At 43.2% G+C, this 27,115-nt stretch overlaps 1 protein-coding gene across 2 annotated transcripts; it reads left to right on the top strand.

The window, feature by feature from the left end:
• rock1 (Rho-associated, coiled-coil containing protein kinase 1) lies at positions 1-27,061 on the top strand. 2 transcript variants are annotated; one of them, XM_031865128.1, is made up of 33 exons: positions 1-858; positions 10,286-10,367; positions 12,170-12,270; positions 12,447-12,584; positions 12,733-12,908; positions 13,716-13,800; positions 13,947-14,091; positions 14,290-14,428; positions 14,643-14,734; positions 15,656-15,815; positions 16,159-16,234; positions 16,351-16,439; positions 16,805-16,853; positions 17,089-17,224; positions 17,564-17,655; positions 17,767-18,013; positions 18,332-18,438; positions 18,607-18,757; positions 19,431-19,591; positions 19,709-19,893; positions 20,517-20,586; positions 20,670-20,773; positions 20,930-21,095; positions 21,195-21,288; positions 21,374-21,462; positions 21,572-21,763; positions 21,860-22,025; positions 23,485-23,555; positions 23,696-23,784; positions 23,946-24,024; positions 24,209-24,470; positions 24,654-24,861; positions 25,497-27,061. In XM_031865128.1, exons 1-33 carry the CDS (start codon positions 766-768, stop codon positions 25,498-25,500), a joined length of 4,098 nt encoding a protein of 1,365 aa, XP_031720988.1. In that variant the 5' UTR covers positions 1-765; the 3' UTR covers positions 25,501-27,061. The 2 variants fall into 2 exon arrangements, with proteins under 2 accessions (XP_031720988.1, XP_031720987.1); XM_031865127.1 differs by having other exon boundaries at positions 25,037-27,061.
• Positions 27,062-27,115: the final 54 nt, after the last annotated feature.

Genomic DNA, 27,115 nt, shown 5'->3' with positions numbered 1-27,115 from the left:
CTCCGGGGTGTTTGAACAGGAAGGCGGACATGTTGGTCAGGCTGTGGGAGAAAATCGGGCATCGTCTGCTGGTTTTTTTTCTTTCCGAAAACTAACACACATTTTAAAGTAGATGGAGAAGCCTTCGACCCGGGAGATAGAGCACAGTGGACGGGAAACAGTCGACACTCAATGACAGTACGCACGGGATGCAGCGGAAGGACCGCCGTTAGACGTCGTAACGATACTGTGTTTTAAACTCATCGAAATTTGGAAGAAGCAGAAGTTTTTTTTTCCCACCACTTCTACTTTTGAGCTGTCAGAATCTATTGTCGTTTTCTGTGCAAGGGCCTGTGGCACAGATATGGGAACGGGCCTGGACTAACCTTCCTATAATCAAAAACAGTTAACTTTTAATTGCCTTTTTGTTCGGATGCACCAACATTTTTAAGCCCTTATCCTCAGTGGCATCCTGCGGAGGCTGACTAATCTGTCGCCGCATTTATCTTTTGCCACTAGAAGTTGTCTGCCACTCATTACCGAGGGGGGAGAAAAACAACCTCTTTCGACTCGTGAGAATGTGGCTTTTGTACATTCAACGCAACCTTAAACGTTTCATCGTCTGTGAAAGCTCGAGGAGAACGATGCATTTTCTTTAAAGTGCTGCGTAAAGTTCACGCGAAGAAAAGGAACATTTTGGCTAGCTAGCTACTGGCTGGCTGCTAAAGCTAGCTAGCTAGCCAGTGAGCGTGTTTTTGTTCACGACTCGAACGTTTAACAGCAAACATGTCTGCTGGGGAAAGTATGGCGGCTCGATTTGAAAAAATCGATGCCATGTTGAAGGACCCACAGTCAGAAGTAAACACGGATTGTCTTCTGGTAAGTTTGTAACTTGCTAGCTAGCTTGGCTTGGCTAGGTCGGCTAGCGAGTCAACCGTTCTGGGGCCAGGCTACTACTTGGAGCAGAATTCTTTCTTCCGAGACCAACAAGTCGTCTCGATTGTCACTGACGGAATGTGTCGATATAAACTCAGACACACACTTAATCATGATCCAACACCTGCGTGTGATAACTGATAAATATATATAAATATTAAGCATTTGCAAAAAGAAAACAATGAACAAACTCTGGTATCTTACAGTCATAACATTGCAGCCCCAAAAACAATGAATATGTAATTGCTAGCAGTGGGATAGATGTTTTTAACTCGGATGTGTATTCAGTTAACACTTAACAAAGACAGCTTTAATAACTAATTAAACAACAATGGTAACTGAACTAGACTGACAGGTGGCAGCCGGTTTCCTGTTCTCCACAATGCAGACATACTTTGTCAGATTACTTGTGGTCAGGGCCAGTTAACACAGATTATGCTAATAGATCTGATCATCTGAATTGATTTCCTTGCCACCCACTACAGTGCGATACTGCTTTATGATGCCACTAGTGCACTTTGATTTTAGATCACAGGGCAGTTGGTGGTTAGGTGTGCCGTTTTGTCTAGATTGATTTATCTCAGCTTCATTTGAAGTGATAGGCTGCCTCTCAAGCCTGTCATAACCTGCAGGCCCCCACAGCTGCATCGGTACACCTGCCTGCTGCTTCACGTCTATGGGCGACAACTCCTGATGTGACTCTCCAGCCTTGAGGAAAGAAGGCGGCTGCTGCCACGTGCTAAACCCCTAAAGCAACACCATCATAGCTTTTTTTTTTTTTTTTTAACAAATTACATGCAGCAAATAGTAAGTGTTTGTTGATATCAGGATCCTTTCAGCTTGGGTGACAGTGTCACTGAGTGTTTTCACAAGGATTGGGCTCTTAGTGACTCATGAGAGCAGTCACACTCAGATGTTGGGTGATGAACCTCTACGTTATGCTAGAGTTCACAGCTCAGATTAACAAGGAATGACCGGTAGTTTCATTGTAACTCCTTCAGGTGTTGTTCAGAGCAGGTCAATCTCTTTGATTAATGATTCCTGTATCTTGATTGTATGACATGGAATGTATTAGCAGCTCGCAGACTGACTTACCAAGCAAAGGAACACCGGGGAAGCGGTCTGTTTTGGGAAAGGGGGCTTGTCCTAAAACCCCACCCCGCGCACACAACTTGAAGTGTTTGTGTATAGGCTGCTGTAGATCGCTGTCTTTTGAAAAAGAAAGCTTGCTTACTCTCTGTGACCTCCCATCCTGTTGCAGAACGAGGCAATTAAACTCACCTGAAAGTGCACACGCGCTGCATTTTTTTAATGGCTAAAAGCTATGGGGACTGTTCCTGCTGGCAGCCGCACACACAAGGGTGTTGTTCCCCCCCTTCTGCAATCTGACCTGATCAATGAATGGAGGCCTTTTGCTGAGGCTCCCTCTGCCACCGTGCAACTCCACCCACAGCTTAATAAAATTCCGTGCTAATCAAATAACCTCTTGTCTTTGACTGGCCCGGAGTTCCCTGTGTGTCCCAAAGCCATTCTGCACGTCTGGAGAGAGAGAGAGAGAGAGAGAGAGAGAGAGTGTGAGTGGAGGCCAGGCAGGCAGGCAGGCAGCTCTGAGGTAGCTGGGTGTGGGCTCCTCTCTCTACCCATAAACCAAAATTATGTGGACTGAAGACTCATGTTTCTTGAAGACCGTGAATCAGGACGTTTAACTCATAAAGCAGCCAACATGCTTGGCTATGAGTAATAGGTTCCATCAGAATGCACAATGCGAGCCTTTTACTGGCTGTGTTTTTCTGTACGTGAGTCTGAAGTAGAGCACTGTCGGACATAAACATTCTTCCAATAAGAGGCCTGGTCTGTGTTGTGTGATGGTGACACTCGGCTCTGGGCCGGCCTATTGAGCACAGTATTCAAGCCCTGTCACCCCTTATCTTCACCCTTTAAATAAATCCTGCTTGGAGAGAGGAGCGCCTTATCTGGATGCCCCCCCCCAAATGATTGTGCTCTGGGCCGGCCAATCTGAGCAGACAGAATTCCTGACATTGTGATGTGAAAGCTCACTGACATTAACGGTCTGAGCATTGTCCACGTGTGTGTTCTTCTTTCGGCAACATCTTTCATCAAATGTGTGGATTGAAAGTGCTCACCTTAGTTTGAGTCTCTGAATGCTAGCATTGAGGAAACGTGTTTGCCAAATTATTAAAATATGGAATATAAATCGCTTTTTCACTGTCCCTCAGTGGTAGACTGTAATTATTTGGCATATTAGAATGGTTGGGTTTATCTGTTGGAACATGTTTTGCAAGGGCTTTGTCTGCTTTTGAGATGAAATGCAGGCGTTTGTCTTTGTTCCTACTTTTGCACTTGGGGTACATTTTGATCCCTCTCTCATCTGCTATTTGGACTCTAAATCTGTAATAAGAGTAATTACAGGAAACTGCACGACTAGTAAACCAGATTTGAAGCCAGTGGTTGACGATGTGAATGTTGCACGTACATGTTAAGGTGGATGCTCTTATTTTGAAGTGATTTAGAATATCGGTTGAATAACATGGAGTAGATAAATCAACAGTGAAGTGGTACAGTTCATGTGGTGGCAGGCTGCTATGATGCACACGAGCGTTGTGTTAATTCATTCATGCTTTTAAATTTAGATCTATTTAAATGCTTTATTAAATGAATGATATAATGAACGCGTTAAAATCACATTTGTAGGTTAACGGCTGCCGGCATTTGCCACTCAAATTAGATTTCGTCCCACAACAACATCTGTGTGGACTAATTGATGGAGATGCTTGTCACTGAATAATGGTCCTGTGTGGCAAAGAAGCTGTGGAATAGAAATTGCTAGTGTGAAGCTTTTACTTGTTTACGTTAAGTTTGTTTTATTCTTGTATTGTTGCATGTGGCATGTTTTTAAAAAAAAAAAAAAAAATTATATTTCAAGCAAAATTCAGCCTAATTCTGAAGTTCAGACATTCAAAGAAAACTTATGATATAAAGCAACACCAGCGTCTCCAGATGTTGACCATAAATAACTCTTGCACAGGCAGAGGGACCGTTTTCTGTCACAACTGCCTAAATCTGAGTCATGAGAATGATTTGTGGAATCATTTTACCGGCGTTCCTCCTAAATCGCCTCACATAGTCAATCTGCTGTGGCCCAACTTGAGTAACAGCCTGGAGGAGTACAGTCAATCTTTGTCATATCTGCCCGTGTCCCAGTAACCTTTGCCTCCTAATGAACAAACCTCACCTGTTAGGTGTTGTCAGCACTGATAATGAAGCTACAGTCTGTGTTTGGTTCTTGACTTAGACACATCTGCACAGCGTTGACAGAGGGAAAACTTTTGTTTTGTTTCATATAAATGCAAGAGTTAGTCAAATCAAAATATTCAGTCTCATTTTCAGTAACTTATTCATTTGGAGCGATGCATGAGCTCACTCGTCGACTATCAGTCTTTGAAGGACCATACTGGTGGTTATGTGTATGCATGTTAATCTGCATTCAACCTTCTTATACTTACCAGTAATTGTGTCCATTTGATAAAGCATGCTATTAGTTTCTGGTTTGATTTACGGCCATTGTTTTCCAGTTAGTTCAATCACCTGTTTCTGCTTTGTTTTGCCATCGTTCTACATATTCATACAAAAACAAAGAGTGTGCATATAATTGTGATATTGTCCAGCTTTGTTATTGTCCGGTGGTAGTGCAGCTCCCAGGAGACATTGATGGAGTCATGGCTGTCACACTAATGGAAGAGTTAAGAGCGGCAGAACTTTCATGGCGGTGCTATGCCAACTTCAAGCATGCTGTTTTCATAGTTAGAATACAGAAACATTTAATGATGAATTGAATAATCTCCTTGAGTTGATAAACATGAATTTGCGGTCGCGGTTATTGATCCGTTCCTATTGTCAGAAAGGTTCAGGGCTGAAGAACAATTGGCGGAGCTATTTGTAGCTCCACTGACTGATTATGTGCAGGAATGCATACTAAAATGCTCCAGTCTTTTAATAATGGAACACTCTCTCCTTTTTGATTCACCCATTGAACTTTACAGCCTCCTGCTTTTCTTTCATCTCCTTTCTTAAGGGCTTCCAGCCCCAGTTAGTTCGTCCCACTGACAGCGGACTCTGTGAACCCCCCCCAACCCCACACCCTGCCCGGTGAAGATGGGTCGGAATAGGCCGAGTCGACGTTTTAATAAGACGGTTATTTGTCGGGGCGAGGTCAGAAATCCTGGGCCAACTCTCAAGTTTTTGCTTGAGAATCCCGAGCTCAGTCGGTGGAACACGTGAGTGTGCTCCACTGTTGGAATAACTCAATTATATTTTGACATGAGAGCGTTTGTGACGGTGTTTCTCGCTCACTGGGACTTCATAAGGAAATGGAATGCCCCTGTTTTGCCACCCCTGGGTTCACTGTCACTGCCATTTATCCAGCGGAGCTGTTAGATATGCAGTCTTTCTAGGTAAATGGGATTTTCTGTCAGTAGATATCATTGTACAGCAGGGGTGTGCAAAAGGAGTTTTTGCACACCAAGAACTAAATCTCTCAATGAAACTAAGTTGTATACATGTATTTGCGTGTACCTGAGAGTTGGCAGCGAGGAAGCGATGTGGTGTTTTCAGGCTTTGAGTGGTTTCATTGGTTTGTATGATCACATTGGTGTGGAACTTCCTTTTTTATTTGCGTGACGAACTGAATGGCTGTCTGAACAATTGCTCACATGTGGAAAGCATATTGTCTTAAAGAGGTGGCAGAAAAGGAAGTGAGGAGCAGGGCTCGACTTAGGCCGGTCCACATGCCTTGTGCTGGCATGCAGAAAAGGATGATGTGGCTGAGTCTCCCATGGAAATTTTAACTCAGACTTTAATGTCTGGAAAAGAGCTTGTGTGTGTGTGGATTCCTCTCCCCTAAAGCTTAAAGAAATAATTGCCATATGTAATGTCAACCACCAGCTTGTGCGTTTTTATATACGGTAATTACTACATTTCGTTAATAGGGTGATGAGATGTTATTTTTAATATTATTATTTAGTGTCGCCCTCTGGCTGAAGCAGCATCAGCAGAAATCGGATAACATGGAGTCCTGTAAGCTCTGGTTTGGATTCCCAGCTATCTATATATCTATATATATATCTATATATCTATATATCTATATATATCTATATATCTATATATATATATATATCTATATATCTCTATATATCTATCTATATCTATATATCTATCTATATCTATATATATATCTATATATATATAATTTTTATTTATTTATTTTTTTTCTCCAAGACTGCCACATAATAAAACATAGCCTGTGGACTAACCACCCAATGCTTTTTGCACATGAGTGACTTTTATGCATGGTTTTGTTTCTAATAGGGTAGATTGTAAGAGAATTTTGTGTGTTCATAAATATTCTCACTAACTTTTTGGATTATTATTGTCGTAAACTCTTTGCCGGTTGGTTCAGGGCTGTCCCTTCAGTGAAAGAAGAGATCTTAGAGGCTAAAGTCTAGCTCCACGTACATTTAATATTTACACACCTTGTGTATATCTCTATTTATCTGCACTACCGCAGCATTTTCTTTTCCATTTTGCGCTGCAAATTTTTATCGTTAATGCCCTTTTTTTTTTCGTTCTGTTTGCCTGGAAAGCAGACAGAAACGCCTCGGAAATTTCAGCTGCAATAAGTGCGGTAGATGTGCTCGTCTACGAACAGTTTAATGGCTGGAAATGACTTGAATGAATTACTAGCTAAGAAAGAGCTTTAACAGTGATCCTGGGCCGCCCGCCTCATATTTGTTAGCGTAGCCTGGAGCTGATTTTGTGTCTGTGCTACTGGGTCTCCATCTGGAGATCATACTCCCTCATACTCATACTCATCATACTCATACTCATGATCATACTCCATCTGGCCCAGTGGGAGACTGGTCTCAGAGCTAAAGCCAGATAGCAGCAGATGATGTTTGGTTACTGACCCTTACACAAACCACTCAGCAGCGGCTGCTTATGTTTCATATTTATAGATATATATCGAACCGGATGACTCTGCCTCTCTCTCTGTGTGAGTGAGTGTGCAGAAGTTTCGATACTGCTTGGCACTGGGTCATTCCGGAGAACCCATACCCAGGCCTGTAGCTGATAGACAGTTGTTACACACTCTTGCTTCTTCAGATTGCTTGTTTGTTTTTGTACAGTTTGCACTTCAATCCGCTTTGTTCTAATTCGCAATTTAATTAAAATTAAAACCGCGTTCTTTTGTCCCGCTGGTGTTGCGGTAGAAGACTCTTGGCATGGCTCTCCTCTGATTTTTCTTTGTTTTTTCCTTCATTTGTTCTACCATTGGACCGGCCCTCATCTCCCTCCTCCTCTCCGTCATAGTGCTGGGCTCTAGTGCTGATTGAAAATAAGGCTCACTGTGTGACTCTGTGCTTGGGATGGATTATTTTTCTTTTTTCCTCCCTTCCTTCACTTTTTGTTGAGGACTTGTTTGGCCACATACCTAAAATAGCTCTCTGACGTGTACAGTCCCGTTGAGGAATGTTACTGTGGCTGTGTCTCTGCGGCAGGAAGTTATGCAAACGTGCATTGCTGAGCGCGGAGCCTTGTGATTAGGGTCCTGAAGGACTCACTTCTTCAGCTTTTTTTTTTTTTTTTCCCCCAGTGTAGGCTGGTTGCGAACAAGGCCCCCTTTTCACCCAGCCTATGGCCTGGGTTGTGTAACTTATTCCACCAGAAAGTTGGCTTTTAAATTGTTTTTTTGGCTCTCACCTCAGCCATGTGTGTTGATCACAACCTCCCCTCTTATTAATTTCCCACTTTCTGTCCACGTCGCTTTTGTTCTACCCACCAGCCATTCTTCGCCTCCCATTTCAACTTTTCCCCTCCCATCTGCCTTTTTCCCCCTGTTTCCACCCATCCCTCAGGGCTCTTGCTTGTTTTATGTCTCATTGATGAGTGGTGGTGGTGGGGGGGGCGCGACATGGCCCTGACCTCCACTCAGCAGAGTTACTTAAGAGGATTCCTCGGCTCGTCTGAGCTGCTGATTCAACGTGTGTCATCATTGTTTTGCTCAGAGACGCAAAAAAGAAATCCTCTGAATATTTAACCGAGCATCATTCACAATACAGGAATGACAAAATTCTTGGTATGAAAGTGGGTTCAGAGAATGATGTATCTTATGTCAACAAGTGGGAAAAAAAATGTGTTTAGATCCAGATCAGCTGGAATATTAATATTTTAATCTCTGGGCTAGGTGACTCATGGAAAGGTGTCAGAAAAGGCTCAATTTCAACATCTGGTTCGCACCCGCTACAGGGAAAACATAACAGTATGTTGTGTTCAAGTGCCTGTCTTCTTTCAGCCATTGTGGATTATAGAAGATTAGATTAAATCCAGCCGGTGGCATTTGTGCTCCTATCCAGCCAGAGACAATCTACCCTGTCCTTTGTGTTTGTAGTGCTTGGAATCTCAATATTGTAGCTGTCACATCACCATTTGAAAAGGGTGTTTATAGGCATTGTCTTTTTCCACTCTTATTAATCAACACCATCCTGTTGATCTGGTTTTTACTACCAGCAGGGACAATGCTGCTCGAGCTGTCATGAGTGTTTGTAACGAGGGTCGCTGGGTGCAGCGCAGCATTGTGAAGTCACCCGGTTTACCTCACTGTTCAGGTATTGTTAGGCACCACCCTGCTGCCCCAGTCAGTTGCTTTTTTTTTTTTTTTTAGAAGCTTTGTTAGCAGGGTGGGAAACTCTTCTTTTGGTCATCCAGCAATATAAATCGCTTTTCACACCAGCCATTTCTTATGTAAATGTGTTAAGGTGGAGTGTATCCTGTTAGTGAGGCTTATCCCATTCCTTTGATCATATTAATAAATGACAAACTATGGTAATTCTATTTCTTTTTTGCCTCGCGGTAACCACTGCTGCTTCCAGCTGACTCCTTAAAGCTGGTGCACATTTAAATCATGACGGGGAAAGAAGTCATTTTCTTCTAAATAAGAAACATGTTTTTCAGGCTACCTTTTGTTGTCAAATAACGATAAAACAGTCATGGCTGCTAGCGGTGGAGACGGAAAATTAATGGGCTGCTCTTAAAACAGCTGAAGCTGTGTTTGAAACAGTCAATAATATTCAATAAATAGCATAAACATGATTTTATATTCATGTAATAGATACACAAATGGCAATTGGATGACAATCTGCATGTAAAATACTGAAAACAATATAATTTGGTTAGAATAATGGTCTGCTTATCATGATGAATTCTCACTTATTAGAGGTTTCTACTGTACTAGTGTGCCATTTACTGATTATTGCATGCTATGTGCAGGCGCCATTGGGAGGCAATGTGTGAGTGAGATGAGAGCGACCGGAAATATTAATGAAACAAACGCTTTTAATTGGAGACTTTGTTGTTCCTCCAGGTACGAAGTTGATTCACAGCCTCTTTCATTACAAAAAAAGACAAAACTCGTTTCCTCGTTGCATCAGAAATGAGACTCTTTCGCTGCAGCCATTGTTTGTAATTCTCTTACGTCACTTTGCTGAAGCTGCGCCTGTGCAGGAAGTGGTCGGGATACGGTGGGAGACTTCAAAAACCTGATCGGAACCTAGACACTCATGTCCATATTAATGCACAAACTGTAGTAAAGCTGTGAAACATTCTTTTTCGCTACGTCCATGTTTTGCTTACTGGCTTCAAGGCTTTCCTTCAGTGTGGCTCATAAAAGCATATCTGGGCAGCAGCTGACTCCAGCCCCCAGACATGATAATCTTCCTCCGACTGCATATGCTCTTATGAGCAGATGTACGCTGTCAGAGGCCTGACTATCGATAACATTAACACCACACTTGTTTTCTTAGTTCTTCTGGCGGTTGGCTTTGTTACAGTAAGTGATGCTGCGGCCTCTTACAGGAACACGGAGTGCTCGCGATATCCGCTCGGCCCGCTCAGAACGTTTGTTTGAAACGGCAGAATTCACTTATAAAGAAAGCACCTCATGGATTTCAAAGATTTTCTGTCGCGGGACGACAATAATTTTGTGAATTTAAATTGCTGCCGTCTATGGCAGGAGACATGCTTTGAGGCTCCATTTAATAAGCTCTGAGATCCTTCAGTGGGTCTGTTATTAATCACTTTCACAAACAGTGAATGTTTACAGCAGCAGAAGCTGAAAGCCTCCGAGACATTATTAATGTAATCCGGGCTTGGCGCCCAGTCGCCCACTCATGGCTTTATGCTGATTCTTCAGAGTCCAGCAGCCTGACGGGCCACAGCTTTGTTTTACATGTTGTGTGTAGCGTAGACGCTGTAGCTCTGTCTGCCTGCTTGCTAACCCTTTCTCCTCTGCCTGCAGGACGGCTTGGACGCGCTGGTGTACGACCTCGACTTCCCTGCCCTGAGGAAAAACAAGAGCATTGACAACTTTCTGAGTAGATGTAAGTAGCTCACATCATGCATCGATCGCCGTGTCTTTCACTTTGAACTACTTTGTGTTTGCAGACCCCGTTGCATACGGGTACAGGCCTAGGCTTCAGAGAAGAAGGCTGTTTTTGGGTCACCGTCTCTATGTAGGCTTGGACACAATAGGTGTCTGCTGCTTAGTGTCCCCAACAAAGGGGCTTTCATAAATGGCTGGTGACCCACATGATGCCGATGGTGGTGGCTTCTCTTTTTCCCAGTGCCCTCAGACTGGGAAACCTCATAACTGAAATGCCTACCAAAGGACGATAGTGAGGCTGAATCGATCTCTCCTTCACAGATCTAGTATAACTGCACAATTCTTCGCAGTCACATTTCAAGGAAACTATCATAATACAGCGTTTGTCCCAGAACTTGTTCTTGTAAAGCCAGCCATGTCTGATGTGGGGTGGTTGGGGGGGGGCTAGAGCATCAGTGTTATATCTTCAGGGATATACGTCTTTAATTTCCTGAATTACATATAGGCAAACATATCATTTCACCAAAACACCTACAAGCAAACTAAACAACGAATGTCTACTCCCACTCGCAAGTTGTAACGCAGCCTTTTCTCCCTCCCCTTTGTGGCCTGTTTTGTAGCCTTCACTTTTTGTTTTCCCTGGTTTCTCAAGAGTTATTCCCCAGTAAATACAGTTTGCACTGAAATCTATTGAGATGCGTATTCACATGTAGTATTGATCGGGTAGTGACAGCTTTTATGGGGAAATGATTTCCACTCTTCCTGCCTTCCGGAGGACATGGCTGAGAGGTTTGTTCATGTCCATGTAGTGACCTCTCTTTCGGTCTTTACAGGGCTTTATTTGTTATCGGTTTAAGTAAAAATAAAAGTCAGTGTTTCATATTTTGATGATCAGCTCAACCCACTGTAAACCCCTGGGCTAAATCTGCCATTAGGCTGAATTACTCTTGGTACAGTACATTGGAAATGCATTGACGGATGTGGATTAATGGACTGGATGTCATGTGAGACACTGGTCCTCAGTAGCATGCATTGCCTGAAGGGCTCTTCACTCTGAATTCTCTCCTCCATGCATTGTGCGCTGCTCTTGATCACATCAGCTGATTGCTCCATTGTATACACGCAGGGCCCTCCACCCCCACACACATGCAAATACACACAGTGTGTCTGTGTAACGGCAACAAAATCCTGTTTGTACCATTTCCAAACACACGTTTTGGGTCCTCTGGGATATTTCATGATCCCAGGAACCTACGCTCCCAGTAGAAATGACTCGCTCTTAAATGTTCTTATTCCAATAACTCGGGCCTTGCTTTTTTATTTTTAGATCGATTGAGTTATGACCCATGTGAATTGAAAATTCCCCCCCCCCCCCCCCTAGTTCAACTGTGACCAAATTTGTCTGAACAGTGAATACAGTGTCCCCTGAGGGAGCTTGCATTGTTACATCAGGGAGAGGCCGACCCTCCCTGAGCAGCAGCTCTCAGCTGTGCAGAGGCGCTGTCAGCGCTTTGTGATCCGTCTGCCAACAGGCTGGATGTTCATATGAAAGTCTGCTGTATGTAAACAGTACATAACATCTAAATGATGTCAGGAAGTAAAAAAAAAAAAAAAAAACAGGGTAGCTGATCTCCCAAACAAAATGCAACCTCTGGAAAATGTATTTTGGTAACAGAAAACCTCTGCAAGCTCTCTCGGGCACCTTATACTGTATTAACTAAAAGTCAGTGCAACAACTTAAGCTTCTATAACTTCTATTTTCTATTAACATCTCTCTCTACTTGTTTTGTTTTTCCCCAGACAAGGAAACCATTAGTAAAATCCGTGATCTACGCATGAAAGCTGTGGACTATGAGGTGGTTAAAGTTATTGGGAGGGGAGCATTTGGAGAGGTGCAATTGGTAAGAAAGCTGTTTTGTGATGTCTACAAACAAGTATTATAGTCAGTATTTTGTTTTCTATTAGTTCAGTAATAATGTAACATTCTTTGTGTGTTGCTCTAAAACACCGTTGCTTGTGAAAATTACTTGAATGCGCCTAATTGATTGTCAACACTTCACCTTTTTTTGTTTTAAAGGTAAGACACAAAGCCACGTGCAAGGTATACGCCATGAAGCTGCTGAGCAAGTTTGAGATGATCAAGAGGTCGGACTCTGCTTTCTTCTGGGAGGAGAGGGACATCATGGCTTTTGCCAACAGCTCATGGGTGGTGCAGGTAAAAAAAAAAAGCATCTAAAACTCTACCTAACCTAGTGTGGTATTATATGTAGGCCTCACCTACATAAACCCAGCACTATGTGTGAGTCGGACTGGTATTTCTTTGGTATTTTTACGAATAATTTCCTCTCGTTTCTATTCTGCAGCTCTTTTTTGCGTTCCAAGACGACCGCTACCTCTACATGGTGATGGAATACATGCCGGGCGGCGACTTGGTGAACTTGATGAGCAACTATGACGTCCCAGAGAAGTGGGCCCGCTTTTACACAGCCGAAGTGGTGCTGGCTTTGGACGGGATCCACTCCATGGGCTTCATTCACAGGTGAACTTCTCCACGTCTCCGTTGTGTTTGTCGGGTTTTGTTTTTAGGCAAACACGTTGATATTTGATTCGTCTCTAATGGAAAATGCTATTTCTGACTTATGTGAGGTCGTTTCATAGTCTGTTTGGAATGGCCTCTGAAACCTGGAGGGTGTAAAGCCATTTATCTTTTATGGGTCTTGACAACTGAGATATGCAGCAGGATGTAGAAGGAGTGGTAGCGACCTATGATCTAAGTGGGCTTTGTAATAAGCAGGAAGTCCAGGGTCAGAGGTACTGTTTTTAGCATGGATGCTAGTTCCTTGCTAGTGTTCTTCTAACTATAGGTGTCATGCAGCTGTCATTACTGCTTGTTTTTAAAAACCGGGACTCAAAACTAATGCTCCTCCAACATTAGAAAGTTGTATATCATGTGTTTTTTCCCCCAGTTAATTATTTAGTCTATCAACCTGTATCTCAAACCTATTCTACACACTACAGCTGCGATGGTTGACAATTCACACCATGACGGTTGCATTAAATAGCTCTCTGTTGTAGTGAAAGGAATTTTCAAGTCAACGTATCCTCCGCTCTCTTGGGTCTACTTTCATGCCTCATTACAGCTGACCCGTCAGCTGCAGAACACTGCAGCACCTTCAGACACTTCTCAATTGGAGAGCTTTATTTCCCTCAAGCAGCTCTAACCTCTAACGGTGCACATAAGCGAATTGCAAAGTGATTTAGTTTTTCTTATTGTATGCTTGAGTTTTGTGTATTGTTTTGGGGTGTTGTACATGCGTTTGAAGTCGCTGTATTTTTGCCTTCTCAGGGACGTGAAGCCCGATAACATGCTGCTGGACAAAGCAGGCCATTTAAAACTGGCAGACTTCGGGACCTGCATGAAAATGAACAAGGTGTCACATTTAATTTCTGTCACCGTAATAATATTGACAATGTATGTGGTGATAACATTTAAGCATGTGTTATACTGATAATTCATTTATTTCTTTGAAAAAACTGATGAACTTGTAATAATTTAAACAATGTGTCTCCTCTTCAGGACGGTATGGTACGATGTGACACAGCAGTGGGAACTCCAGACTACATTTCGCCCGAGGTACTGAAATCCCAAGGAGGAGATGGCTATTACGGCCGAGAGTGTGACTGGTGGTCAGTGGGAGTGTTCCTGTACGAGATGCTAGTTGGTGAGTGTTTGATAAGATATTTCCCGTCAGGGTTCGTGTTGTTATCTCGTAAATCTTATCGACAGAATGAAGTTGAAGGTGAAGACGAAAGCCTTGAGTGGTTTCTACCTTTCCCTCGGTTGTAAAAGATGTTCCTGCTCAGTTTGAATGTTTGTTATGGGGACATAACAGTGACCCGTGGCTCTTGTTTGTGCTCAGGCGACACTCCCTTCTACGCGGACTCCCTGGTGGGGACCTACAGCAAAATTATGAACCACAAGAATGCCCTGACCTTCCCCGACGACAGCGACATCTCCAATGACGCCAAGAATCTCATCTGTGCTTTCCTCACTGACAGGTTAGATAGCGACATACTGAGCACTTAGGGTGGGTTTTTATCATTACACCCTCTCCGGGTTTGGGCATTGACGGTGGAAGGAGTCTTGATTGACATGCACATAATAACGTAGAAGATGTAGCTCTTTGCGTCGAGATATTTAAGAACTGCTTCTGCCGAACATAACCGTTGACATGATCAAGAATTCAAACTTGTCCTTCCTGACCCCCTACAGGGAAGTCCGCCTTGGCCGCAATGGCGTAGATGAGATCAAGAGGCATCCTTTCTTCAAGAATGACCAGTGGACGTGGGAGAACATCAGAGACAGTGAGAACACTTTCACCGTTAACATCACGGATTACTTTCACACCTCCCGTTTTCATTTGGCATTCGGCTCCCTGTTCCTTTAATCGTGTAGCCAGCGTCCATGTTTTTCCATTTGACCTACTACACAGACATTTGCAGGAAATTCTTGTAGACGAGCCATTCATTCAGTATCCTCTCCGAGACTAAACGTGATTCCTGCTCAGAGGAATAATTGGCAGCACAGCCCTTTTTGAGGCCAACGACGGGGGGGGGCAGTCTATGGCAAATGTTAATGCGCGGGGGTTGACACTGGAGCAGAGAGAGATTAGAAATGGAGGGCTAAATCCAGGAGCTATAGTCAGTTCTTTAGTGGCTTTATATTTAATACTTTACTAGGCTGCAGTCAGCACTTTAGCGTTGGCCTACTCTGTCGTTCCACTGGCTGACCAGCTCTGCTAACTGACTGGTTTCCCTTGTTTACAAAAAAAAAAGGGGGTTTCAAAAGAGATCTGTGATCCACAGAAAAGCTGAACACGTGTTTCTGTGTCTTTTATCTATCTGGAAGGTAATCTACTTCATAATACAGTTATGGCAGATTAGAAAATCTATTGAAAAGATCTATTGAAAAGAGAAAAATTAGTCAAAGTCAACGAATATGTTTTACATGATTTGGATTAAGTGATTGTTCAAGACCTAATACCAGCATGTAAGTTACAGATGCATGCATGTATAATGTGTAATTAATGATAGAGAATAATCATCTTGGTGGCTGACAGATCTTGACTTGCCAATCATTTCAGGACTCTCTTCTGTAACCTGTGTTTTTACATGTTGGCTGAATCACGGGCGATGCCATTAACACACAGTGACTTATTCTACGTGATGAACTGGTGGCCCTGTTTGTCTGTTTACGAATCTTCCATCTTGTCGTGCCCTGTGTAGCGGCTGCCCCGGTAGTGCCTGAGCTGAGCAGTGACGTGGACACCAGTAACTTCGATGACATCGAGGAGGATCGGGGAGAGGAGGAGACCTTCCCCATACCAAAGGCCTTTGTGGGCAACCAGCTCCCCTTCGTCGGCTTCACTTACTACAGCAGTCAGCAGTGAGTCTGCCAGACGTGTTCATAATCAGCGGGATTGTTGGTTCGATTTTCCTTCGACCAAAGGAATCATTTTTAAAATGGGCCCTTTTAGATGACTTATGACTTCAGGAGCAATAAACCTTTTTCATGGTAGAACTCGGTTTGTCATAGTAAACATTGTTTGAATACCTTATGTTGGAGCAAATGTCAGATATATTAACTCTCCGGGTTGCCTGTAAATGCTCCTGTAGTTAAGAACATTGCTGTGAAGAAGCAGTGGTAGTGTTTAGTTTTCACCTTAACGAGAGGTTTTAATACAACTGTTGTGATTATGCTTCAGTAATTAAATGTCTTCTGTTTCCAGCCTTAAGCGCAGCTCCAGCGCCGCCACGAAGGCCAGTGACAAACGTAGCAGCTCCACAAAGGAAGACAAGAGTCATGTAAGTGGAAGACTTTTGGAGATCTGCCAATTTATTCGATTTCCCTTTTTATGCAGGTTCCTGCAATATCTGTCTGTAACTACGAAGATCTAAGATTGTTTTAATGTCTGTTTTAGCTCGAGAACCTGCAGAAAAGGATTTACCAGCTGGAAGAGCAGCTCCACAGTGAGATGCAGCTGAAGGATGAGTTGGAGCAGAAATGCAGGTATTGAAACAAGAATTGTATTCATCACAAGAAGGAAGCTGCTTACACAGTCAAAGCACAGAGCGGATGCAAATTCTTTGGTCTCGTAGACAGACAACCAAACAGACAACAGCATCACAGTGAGGTTTAGTGAGAAGACATAGACATTTACTTCTAAATAAAGTCGTTGTTGTTTCTAGTTAAATTTTGATATTTGCAAATGCAAAATGGGCCACAGATAGGTTATCATGTCACGGTGCCGACCCGTTCTTTCCCCCCTGGTTGCATGTGCATTGTTACATGTTTATAAAGAGTAAACCAGACCTTTGTACACTTTTTATTCAAGAGATATCCAATGTAGTGATGTATTGTTTTGTTCTCCCCAGGACATCAAACACCAAGATCGACAAGATCATAAAGGACCTGGATGAAGAGGTACAACATTCTTTTTATGGACAAATTATACATTGTTTTTGTGATATTTGCTTCTTTAATTGCAATTATATCCATAAATGTAAACTGCATCGCCAGCTTTTGTTTTGGTAATGCATCTAAAAAGTGTGACGATGGAATGAAACGATGAAGTTCAATTATTTTACTGTTACGGGGGTTAGATTACGAGCTGGTTTCTTCCTGCCACACATCACAGCTGCTCTGTTCCTTGCCACAGGCGAACCTGAGGAAGAGTGCGGAGGGCAGCGTGTCCCTACTGGAGAAGGACAAGATCATGCTGCAGCACAGATTCACAGAGTACCAAAGAAAAGCTGACCAGGACGCAGAGAAGAGGCGCAATTTGGAGAATGAGGGTAACGATAATGAGGCGCTGCTGACGTGTTATACTAATCTAGGTTACTCTATGTGGGCAGCAACTAATGGTTACAATCGAATCCCTTAATACAAATTATATCTAAGCAAAGAATTCACACGCAACATTTGAATAAATAAAAGGTTTCTTACCATCAACACTACATTTCGTCCGCCATGTTTCTGCGTAATTGACATTTATTCAGCAACGTCGTGTGGCAAAATTTTGCAGACTTTCCGATTTGTTGTTGAGGATACTAGTTTTTCAGATTATTTCAACACTACATGAATGCAGCATTTATAAAGCCCTGTTTAATTCATTTTCAATCAATTTTTTTTAGTGTCGACTTTAAAGGAGCAGCTTGAAGACATGAGGAAGATCAGCCAGAACTCTCAGGCCTCAAATGACAAGATCGTGCAGCTGCAGAATCAGGTAGACACACACACACACACACACACACACACACACACACAGAGTCTGGACGAGTGGAGGACAATACATTGAACTTCATTTTCCCTCCCACTCGTCTCTTCTAATTGACAGATGGAAGAGGCCAACGACCTCCTGCGTGCAGAGTCGGACACCGCGGCGAGACTGAGGAAGAGCCACACAGAGATGGCCAAGTCCATGAGCCAGTTGGAGAGCTTGAACCGCGAGCTGCAGGAGAGGAGCCGCGCTGCGGACGGGGAGAAGGCCCAACTAGAGAAGGAGCTCCTGGTCCTTCAGAGCTCCCTGGACTCGGAGAGGAGGAACTACAGCCTGGGCTCTGAGGAGATCAGGGAGCTGCAAGGTGATCCACCGACACACAGATAATGACACCGACATATGCAAACGCAGCACTAAAATCCATAACGATCCATAAATCTGGTTTGAAACTTCCTTTTAATGAGAACCAGCGTCTGAAAGTCATAGAATTAGTGGGGCAGGTGGGAATTGGAGTCACTTTCAGAATGGTTAAAAAAGTGTCAAACAAGTATTAGGTATTTTTTGTGGATAAAAGTTCTTGACATTGAAATATATGAATAAAAAGGTTTTTGCAATGAAAAAGGCCAGCTTCATATCATAAGCACCGTGAAAGTGACGATGTGTCTTTATCGTCCGTTCTCAGCGAGGATGTCGAGCCTGCAAGAGGACAACAAAAGCTTGAAGCACAGCCTCTCCAAAGTGGAGTCTGAGCGCAAACAGGCTCAGGAGAGGAGCAATAACCTGGAGAAGGTATACACAAGAAGTACAAATACTTATGTCCGTCCGATTACGTACGTGCTTCCACCCTGTTGAATTGCAGGAATTGCAGGAATTGCTGTTATTTAGTGTATTTCTTCCAAGACGATGGGACAGCTCGCCTTCATGTCGTTCTGTTGTCACTACCCCTCCCCCCCACAGGAAAAGAACAACCTGGAGATAGACCTGAACTACAAACTGAAGACGTTGCAGCAGCGTCTGGAGCAGGAACAGACTGAGCACAGGGTGATGCGGGCACAGCTCACTGACAAATATGAGTCCATCGAAGAAGCCAAGTCAGCTGCTACGAATGGTATGCCAGTCCTCTGTCAGAGCACGTCCTGCTCCGCGGTTTTTCCTCTCTGCTTTTTCTATTTGCTGCCTTATTTATTTTCTCCAATCCTACTTTAACTTCTGTATCTAATTACCTTTCTTTCTGAGCTCATCTTCCTCTCCCTGTTTCATCTTTCTTGTCTACCGTCTGATCAGACCTTTACCTGCAGGGGATGTTTGTGTGGGAGGAATTCAAGGAGTGTAAGCGGGCAGCATGTCAGGACAGCGCCTCATTGCATATTAAGACTCTTAAGTGAGCTTTTTCAATAGAATGATGATCTGTCCAAATGATTTCTGGTCTTTTTGCCTTGAACATGCTGGAAAAGGCTTATTTCTTTCAGGATAGTTGAGGCTCATTATTGTCAATAATACTGATTCTCATCTACATTTCAGTTTTTCCATCTGGATTTTATTGCCCCCATGCACAAATTTCCAGCTTCAAATACAGAGGGAAATTTACAGAACTGAACCATTACAGCTCAGAGTATGCCTTCAGTAATAGAAAATGAAAAGAAAAATGGTGGAAAATGCTCATTAGCGACTGATAATCAGATTTTGTGTTGATCCTGTTCCATTACATTTGTTGTTGTTGATGGAGTTGGGTACTCGTTGAACAAGGACTTGACCATTTTTCTGTCGCTGTCCTACTCCAGCTGTTCAGTCGAAGATGTCTGAGGAGAACGGCGCGAGGATGCGAGCGGAGAGCCGGGTCGTGGAGGTTGAGAAGCAGTGCTCAATGTTAGAGTTTGACCTCAAGCAGTCTGTGCAGAAGATGGAGCAGCTGATGAAGCAAAAAGAGAGGCTGGAAGATGAGGTAAGTAAAAACCCCCCTCACTCTGGCAGTATCAAATAAAAATGCCTTTTTGTACAGCATTTTTTTGTGCCTTGTGTCAGAGATATATCTCACCTCCCCTTTGCCGTCCTTCCCCAGGTGAATAATCTGCAGATACAGGGAGATCAGGAGTCAAGCAAGCGTGTCCAGTCTCAGAACGACCTGAAGAGCCGCATGCAGGAGGTGGACCGCCTCAGGTGTTCAGAGAAGCAGCTCAAACAGGAGATCAACACGGTGCTCGAGAGTAAACGCTCGCTGGAGTTCCAGCTGGCACAGCTAACCAAGTGAGTGGCTTTTCTGCACACTTTTTTTTTTTTTTTTTTTTTTTTTTCCCCATGCAATTCTGCATTTGTTGTCCAACCTCTAATCATATCACATTGGATATTTGTCTGCATGCAAAGTGTATACAATGAACATAATATCAAATATTATAAATAGAATAAATACTTGCATTATATCTACTTGACAAATAGGAGAATTTAAAGTTGCTGACACCACTGTGCCAGTTATTGTTACTCTGAAATGAATTGGCAGCAGCTGCAGCCAGGAGCTCTTAGTTTTCTGTTTGTGATGTGCTGGCCAGTAATGCTCTTTGGAAGTCAAGGCGTAAATTGCCCGACAATTGCCTGCTATTTTCAAAATAGTGCTATTATTCCGGCTTAGGGGGGGTGACCACGCCAAAGCTGTTCTGCAGCAGTGTTTACATCAAAGGATTAGAGTTTAGCCTCCGGCTCCCTCCACTCCATTGCTAATCTGCTGGCTAACGCTGCAGCCCATGCTGCTAGCTGTGCTGCTAGTTACATTTTACTACAGGCGTGTTTGGAAAGTGCTGTGTAATTAGCTTATAGCTTAGCTTAGATGCATAGAATTAATAAGCACTTATTGTTTTTGGTTGATGTGTCAACAGACAATACAGAGGCAACGAGGGACAGATGAGGGAACTTCAGGACCAGCTTGAGGCCGAACAGTATTTTTCGGTAAGTCTCAGCTCCCCGATGTCTCGGTCCTCTTTATTAAACGTGAAAGCCACTGGCTAAACCATCTGTCTGCCCTCCATCAGACGCTTTACAAAACTCAGGTCAAGGAACTAAAAGAGGAGATTGAGGAAAGGAACCGGCAGGTACAAGAGACTCATAAAAAGGTGCAGGAGCTGTGCAGTGAAAGGTAAGAGAATCCGTTCTATTGAGGCCTCAAGGCCATCACTTAACCACCCAAATGTCAGCTAATGGTTTTATGAGTTTTCTTGTGATAATGAATGGCTGAAGAGACATGGGATTAAAACAATAATAATAATCATATTTGTGTTTATCCTGTACAAAGGGACTCCCTGTCCGCCCAGCTGGATCTGACGGTGACCAAGGCCGAGTCCGAGCAGCTTGCCCGGGCGCTGCAGGAGGAGCAGTACTATGAGCTCAACCAGGAGAACAAAAAGGCAACCAGCAGACATAAGCAGGACATCGGGGAAAAGGAGTCTACTATTGCCCGGGTATGCAAATCCAACTCCGTGTTGTTATATCCCTCCACAATGTTTATTATGTTGTACATTTGGTAAGATGCAAATGCCTTTTTATTGTCTAAATTGTAGCTTGAGGAGTCCAATAACACTCTGACCAAAGATGTGGAGAACCTCAGCAAAGAGAAGGCTGAGTTAAGTGAGACGCTTAGTACTCAAGAGGAAGGTACTGTCCCTTTTGTTCAACTTAAATCCTCTCTGCTGCATTGTGATTACGTTGTGGCACAAGCTGAGTCTCTTCTTCTTGACAGAGTATGCAGCTCAGAAGGAAGAGATCGCAAATGTAATCAAGGCCAACTATGAGAAGGTCCTCAACACGGAGCGCACACTGAAGACTCAGGTAACGAGTCACAGCTTTAGCCGGGGAGGTATTTTTGCAAACACCGGTAATGCCAGTGGAGAACGGTGACTGATGCTTTCCAACCGTTTCACTGCTTTTGATAACTCAGGCGGTGAACAAGCTGGCCGAGATCATGAACCGTAAGGACATGAAGCTGGACCAGAAGAAGAAGGGCAGTACTGCCGACCTGCGGAAGAAGGAGAAGGAGAACCGCAAGCTCCAGCTGGATCTTAACCAGGAGAAAGACAAGTTCAACCACATGGCCATCAAGTACCAGAAAGAGTTGAGCGAGATGCAGGGGGTAAGTTAAAGATGTTCCAGAGCACTAGAGCCCAGTAAACACTAAAGTTTTATCCTCGTTTTCAACCCACATCTGACCACATCTGCTAACCAACAGCAACTGGCAGAGGAATCCACATATCGCAACGAGCTGCAGATGCAGCTGGACAGCAAGGAGAGCGACATCGAGCAGCTTCGGGAGAAACTGAACGACCTGCAGCAGCGCATGGATAGCTCTAGTGTCACCAGCTTGCAGACCGATGAGACGGACAGCAACATTGCAGGTAGGGTCACCACAGGGACTGACTGGACTCTGCTGCTGCTCTTACTGCACACACAGGACTCCTCTGCAGCTATTCAGTGAACACAGAACATCTAAATAGTCTGGGAATCGCATAGAAAGATGTAAAGTATCATTGCATTTCCTTTTAACATGTTAGCAATCTTGTGTTTATGTTGTGTGTATATTGAACAGGCTGTTGAACAGCTGCCTGTGGTTTTAGGTTTTTGTTTAAAGTCACGTTGCCATACCTACTGCTGTACGACGATTAACATCTGTTCAAAATGTATGATCGTACCTTCCTCTACATCTTTTATTCACAAACATGCCTTGTTATAGGTCTGTTTTCATATGAGCTGGTGTCTGTGGTTGAATCCTTCTCTCTTTATTCCCCCTCATGTCCAGTCGGTTGTCTTCTTATCTTTGTAACATCTATTCCTTTCCCTCTGTGAGTAACTGAGGGGACCGGCCCCCTCTTGCCTGGCCTGTGCTGCAGCTGTTGTGTTTGTCTTTTTTGCCCCCGATTTTTATTAAGTCTTCTTTTACCAGAGGTTGGAAACCCCTCTCTTTTGACTTTTGAAAGACGCCTGATGGAGAGAAACAAATATTCAAATTGTCTGACAAAAAAAAAAGACAGACAGACTTTCATGCAAAGATGCTGGCAGTGAACTTTCTTAATGTCACAAAAGGTCAGCCCCAACGGTAAAGTAACCACACGAGATCAGAGGTTACCGTCATACTAGACTACGCCCTGTGTGAGATTTACCGCCTCGCACTCAGCCCCTTTCAAAACGGGTCTTGAAACTGAAGAGCCTGTTTTTTTAATTCATGGCACCGTGTGTGTACTACAAACACTCGACACTCTTTATTGTTTCTTTTGTTGTCGGCATGTTCATCTAGAAGTACTGCTCGTTTGGACACAAAGAGCTCCCTCACGATGTCACGTTTTAGTTGACAAGCCCCCTCTTATAGTTCACTGTTCCCATTTAACTTTATGTTCAGCTGCATGCACTTGAAATGATCATTTTTAGCACCAAGTGAGGGATATAACCTGCAATGCACATGGTTGTTTCTGTGAAAGGCGTGATCAAGCTAATTCAGAGAAAATCAAAACCAATTCATGCTGAAAAACTCTTCAATTTGAAGTAATAATCTCCCGCGCTCTGCTAACATGCTGTAAGAAGGACTTACCCGTGTCTAATATGTTCCTCCTGCATGGGGAGTGTGCAGTAGCAGCATGGGATGTCTAAACTCCTCTCTAATCACTGCAGTCACCTTAACGCTGGCAGAACTCCTTAAGGGGTTCACTTGGTGTTTTTGAAACAATTATGGCCTTTGTCAGTTAACTTTTCATCCCCCCCCCAGTTCAGTTTGGTTTTAAACACTGCATGGCCTTTGTTCCACAGTGCATTTCACTCACTGCATGGATTTGTAATTGTTGTTCCATCTGGGCTGCTTTTCAGAATCCCGATTGGAGGGCTGGCTGTCGATTCCTAACCGAGCTAATATCAAGCGATACGGATGGAAGAAGCAGGTATGTGTGTTTTTTTTATTGTTTTGTTTGGTGTTTCCTCTGCACACCTGCTTTTCATCTGTTTTGGTTTGTTAAGAATGCCGCAAACCCCTTGAGGGCAATATCCGTCTTCCTCTCATTGTCCTGTTTAATATTTACAGTATGTGGTGGTGAGCAGCAAGAAGATTCTGTTCTACAACGACGAGCAGGATAAGGAACAGTCCAACCCCTCGATGGTACTAGATATCGAGTAAGTCTTTTTCTTCCTTTTTCACGGTCACATTTTTGCTGAAAAATGTCTGCGGCAAGAAAAAAAATGATCCCCCAAGGCCATGTAGCAGGGGTTGTGTTTTACATGTTAGTGAAGGTTACAGTGTTATTGATACGTCATTTTGTGCCTTCTTTGTGCAGCAAACTGTTTCACGTGAGACCCGTCACACAAGGAGACGTGTACCGAGCGGAGACTGAAGAGATTCCAAGGATATTCCAGGTCGGAGGCTCCTTCCTGTTCTAGGGATTTCTCTATAGATTCTCATAAATGCGTTCTGCCTGTATATTTCTGATGTCAAGATGTCGAGTCAGATTCCGCGAAGCTCTGCTCCGCCACAGAAATGCTTATTTTTAAGCGCAGATCTTTTTTTGACGTTTTGGCCTGCTTCTCCGTCTGTTATCAGATCCTTTACGCCAACGAGGGAGAGTGCAGGAAGGAGGCGGACATGGAGACGGGCCCTCAGGGCGACAAGACCAACTGTCTCCCACACAAAGGCCACGAGTTCATCCCCACGCTGTACCACTTCCCTTCCAGCTGTGAGGCCTGCTCCAAGCCTCTGTGGCACGTCTTCAAGCCGCCGGCGGCGCTGGAGTGTCGCCGCTGCCACGTCAAGTGCCACAAGGACCACCTCGACAAAAAGGAGGACGTTATCGTTCCTTGCAAAAGTAAAGTCCTTTGGCAGTCTAAGCTGTTGATGGTGTACAAACTCTTTATATTTTTATCTTTTAAGAAGACGAGCTATCGTTAACAACAATTAGTCAATTCATCTTTTATAGTAAACTGACTTTGGGTTTTGGACAGTTGATCTGGATTCTTGACCTACAACACTTTGTGCCCCTCCCACACAGTAAACTACGATGTGACCTCTGCCCGGGACATGCTCCTGCTGGCTCTGAGCCAGGATGAGCAGAAGAAATGGATCGGCCATCTTGGAAAGAAGATTCCCAAGACCCCGCCATCCACGTTTTCCAGAGCCTCACCTCGTTCCATGTCCACTCGCTCCGGACCAAACCAGTCCTTCCGCAAGAACCCTAAAAGCAATACGGGAAAGCTGAGGTAACTTGACAATTTGTGGCTGATGTCTTGTTCACTTGATTGCATGAAATACAATAAGGGCAGTGTGCTGTTGTTTTTGGGCAGCGAGTGAGTGAAGCTGCATTATATCCCATCTGGTGGGCTGAGCTGTGGTCCAGTCAGTCACGTGACCTGCTGTTTGTCTCCTGTGTTGTAGCAGAGCGCAGTCCAGCCTCCAAGCAGCAAACACAACATCCAGCACTTGTTGACAGGAACTTCTTCAGAAAGTGTTGATACTTTTTTAGACTTTTGTTTTTTTTTCCCTTCAGCTTTAAACTTGTCTATTTATTAATTGTGTTCCTGGGTGTTTCTAACACGAGACACTTCCTGGTTGGTTGGTTGGTTGACTCCTGGGCTCTTTCCAGTTGGCACTTGGGATTTTTCTAATTGGCACTAACGTGTTGTTGGGTTCAGTAGCTAACATGGACTTACTGTGCAACTCTTCGCTAGAATGGTCCATAAAAAGGATTTTTACGAAACATGCAGAGGTGTTAACGGTGTTGCAGTGTCTATAAACCGGCTTTTCTGTTGTATGTTGACTCTGATTGGCTTACTAACCGAGCTAAAGATATGTCTCTCTTTTACTGGACACCTGTCTTTGTTTTTGTTTCTTTCAGCTAACCATCTGAACCGTTTGGATTTTTTTCTGGACTCTAAACTTTGCCTCCTTCCTCATCCTCAAAAAAAAAACCTGGAGAAACCTGTATTTACATAGAAAATTCATTGCAAAGAGAGAGTATATCAATAAATATCTAGCGCTGGAAAATTGCAACACATATCAGACACAAAGGCATCGTGGACATAAAGAGGCCTAACACCAGGCTCCGCCGTCTTTTCCACAAGAAACGACCATCGTTCAAACTCAACAAACTTGCAGCTCTCCATTTCTACCAGAAGATGGCACACTCGTCCTGGACTTAAGATGGACAGTGTGCGCGGATAGAGGGACTCATGTCATGGAGACGTTCTGTGTTTCATATTATGTGACAGTTATGACAGTGGGAAGGTAAACGGGGGTTTTGCTGGGACTCCTGCAAGTGTGTCCTCAGTTTAAGGTACCGTCATACAGGGATTGCGGATCTGCAGTGACTCGGGTGGAAAATGAATATCAAATGTTGTAATTTTTTTTTTTCTCCCACCACCTGACAGATACTGAAGCCAAAACGCAAGCGTGCTTCTGTCTCCAGTTAAAGAAAATGACTGATGCCTTTATCTAGTATCTCTGGCCTTTTTGCCTTTATTCTTATCACTCTGCAAGTCACTTATCAGGTTTGGGACAGAGTATTGGGACATAAGTATTAGATGTTTTGAGTATTGAGTGAGGAAGCATGCAAGATCATCATTTAAATCTATGCATTATTTTTATTATAATTATTTTTATTGCTCCAAGCCATAAGGAATATTCCATTGTAATGGCATATAGGAGTCCTAAAACTTAATAGTTTTTTCTGTTTATTTGGTACATTCTGTTTTTGTTTTTTTTGTTGTAATGTATTGCCTTACATTGATTCATAGATACGTGGTTCAAAAGGAAAACATTAAGTTAACAAATGTAAAACTGCACTGTTTGAATTGTAAATTATTTGTAGACTAAACAGGTGTAGCATTTGGCCCACCTAGTGCCTTAACGTTTGGATATTGATTTTACTGCCATATCTGTTTGTTGTTTTTTTTTTTTCCCTCCAAAACAAGACAAATCTTAACTCTTCCATCATTTATTGTTTAAGAAATCGCCATGCATCTGTGGTTTTATTGGAAATTCTTCTCTCTGGTTTGAGTATATAAAATATATATATTAGATTACCTCTTTATGGACACATTGCAATAGAGTTAGCGTGTCAAAAGAAAGTCCCTAAACTCGGTTCATATCAGAAGACAAATTTCAGGATGGTGTACCTAAAGGGAGACCACAAGAATCGATGAGTGTCCTTGTTAACAATTACGAGTTGTTTCTCTAACACGGTAATGTCCCGTTAATGCAAACCCCCCCACAGTGTATATAATGAGAGCGACATAAGGATTATGGAATACCTCTGCAATCTTTTTATTTGTAACTTTTTGTTCAGTTAAAAAAAAAAAAAAGCACTGGAACTATGATCTACTCTTGTCTTGGATAATTTGCATGGTTAATTGCATTGGAGTCCGCACTGATGGATATGTCAATAAACATATCTTTATCATTCACTGGATACTAGTTTTCACTACAGAAAGTGTGTTTCATATTTTTATTATCAGG

Source organism: Anarrhichthys ocellatus, unplaced genomic scaffold (assembly GCF_004355925.1).
Source record: "Anarrhichthys ocellatus isolate YVR2014 unplaced genomic scaffold, GSC_Weel_1.0 scaffold32, whole genome shotgun sequence".
NCBI classification, from domain to species: Eukaryota; Metazoa; Chordata; class Actinopteri; order Perciformes; family Anarhichadidae; genus Anarrhichthys; species Anarrhichthys ocellatus.
This window is presented reverse-complemented; position numbering and strand designations above follow the sequence as displayed.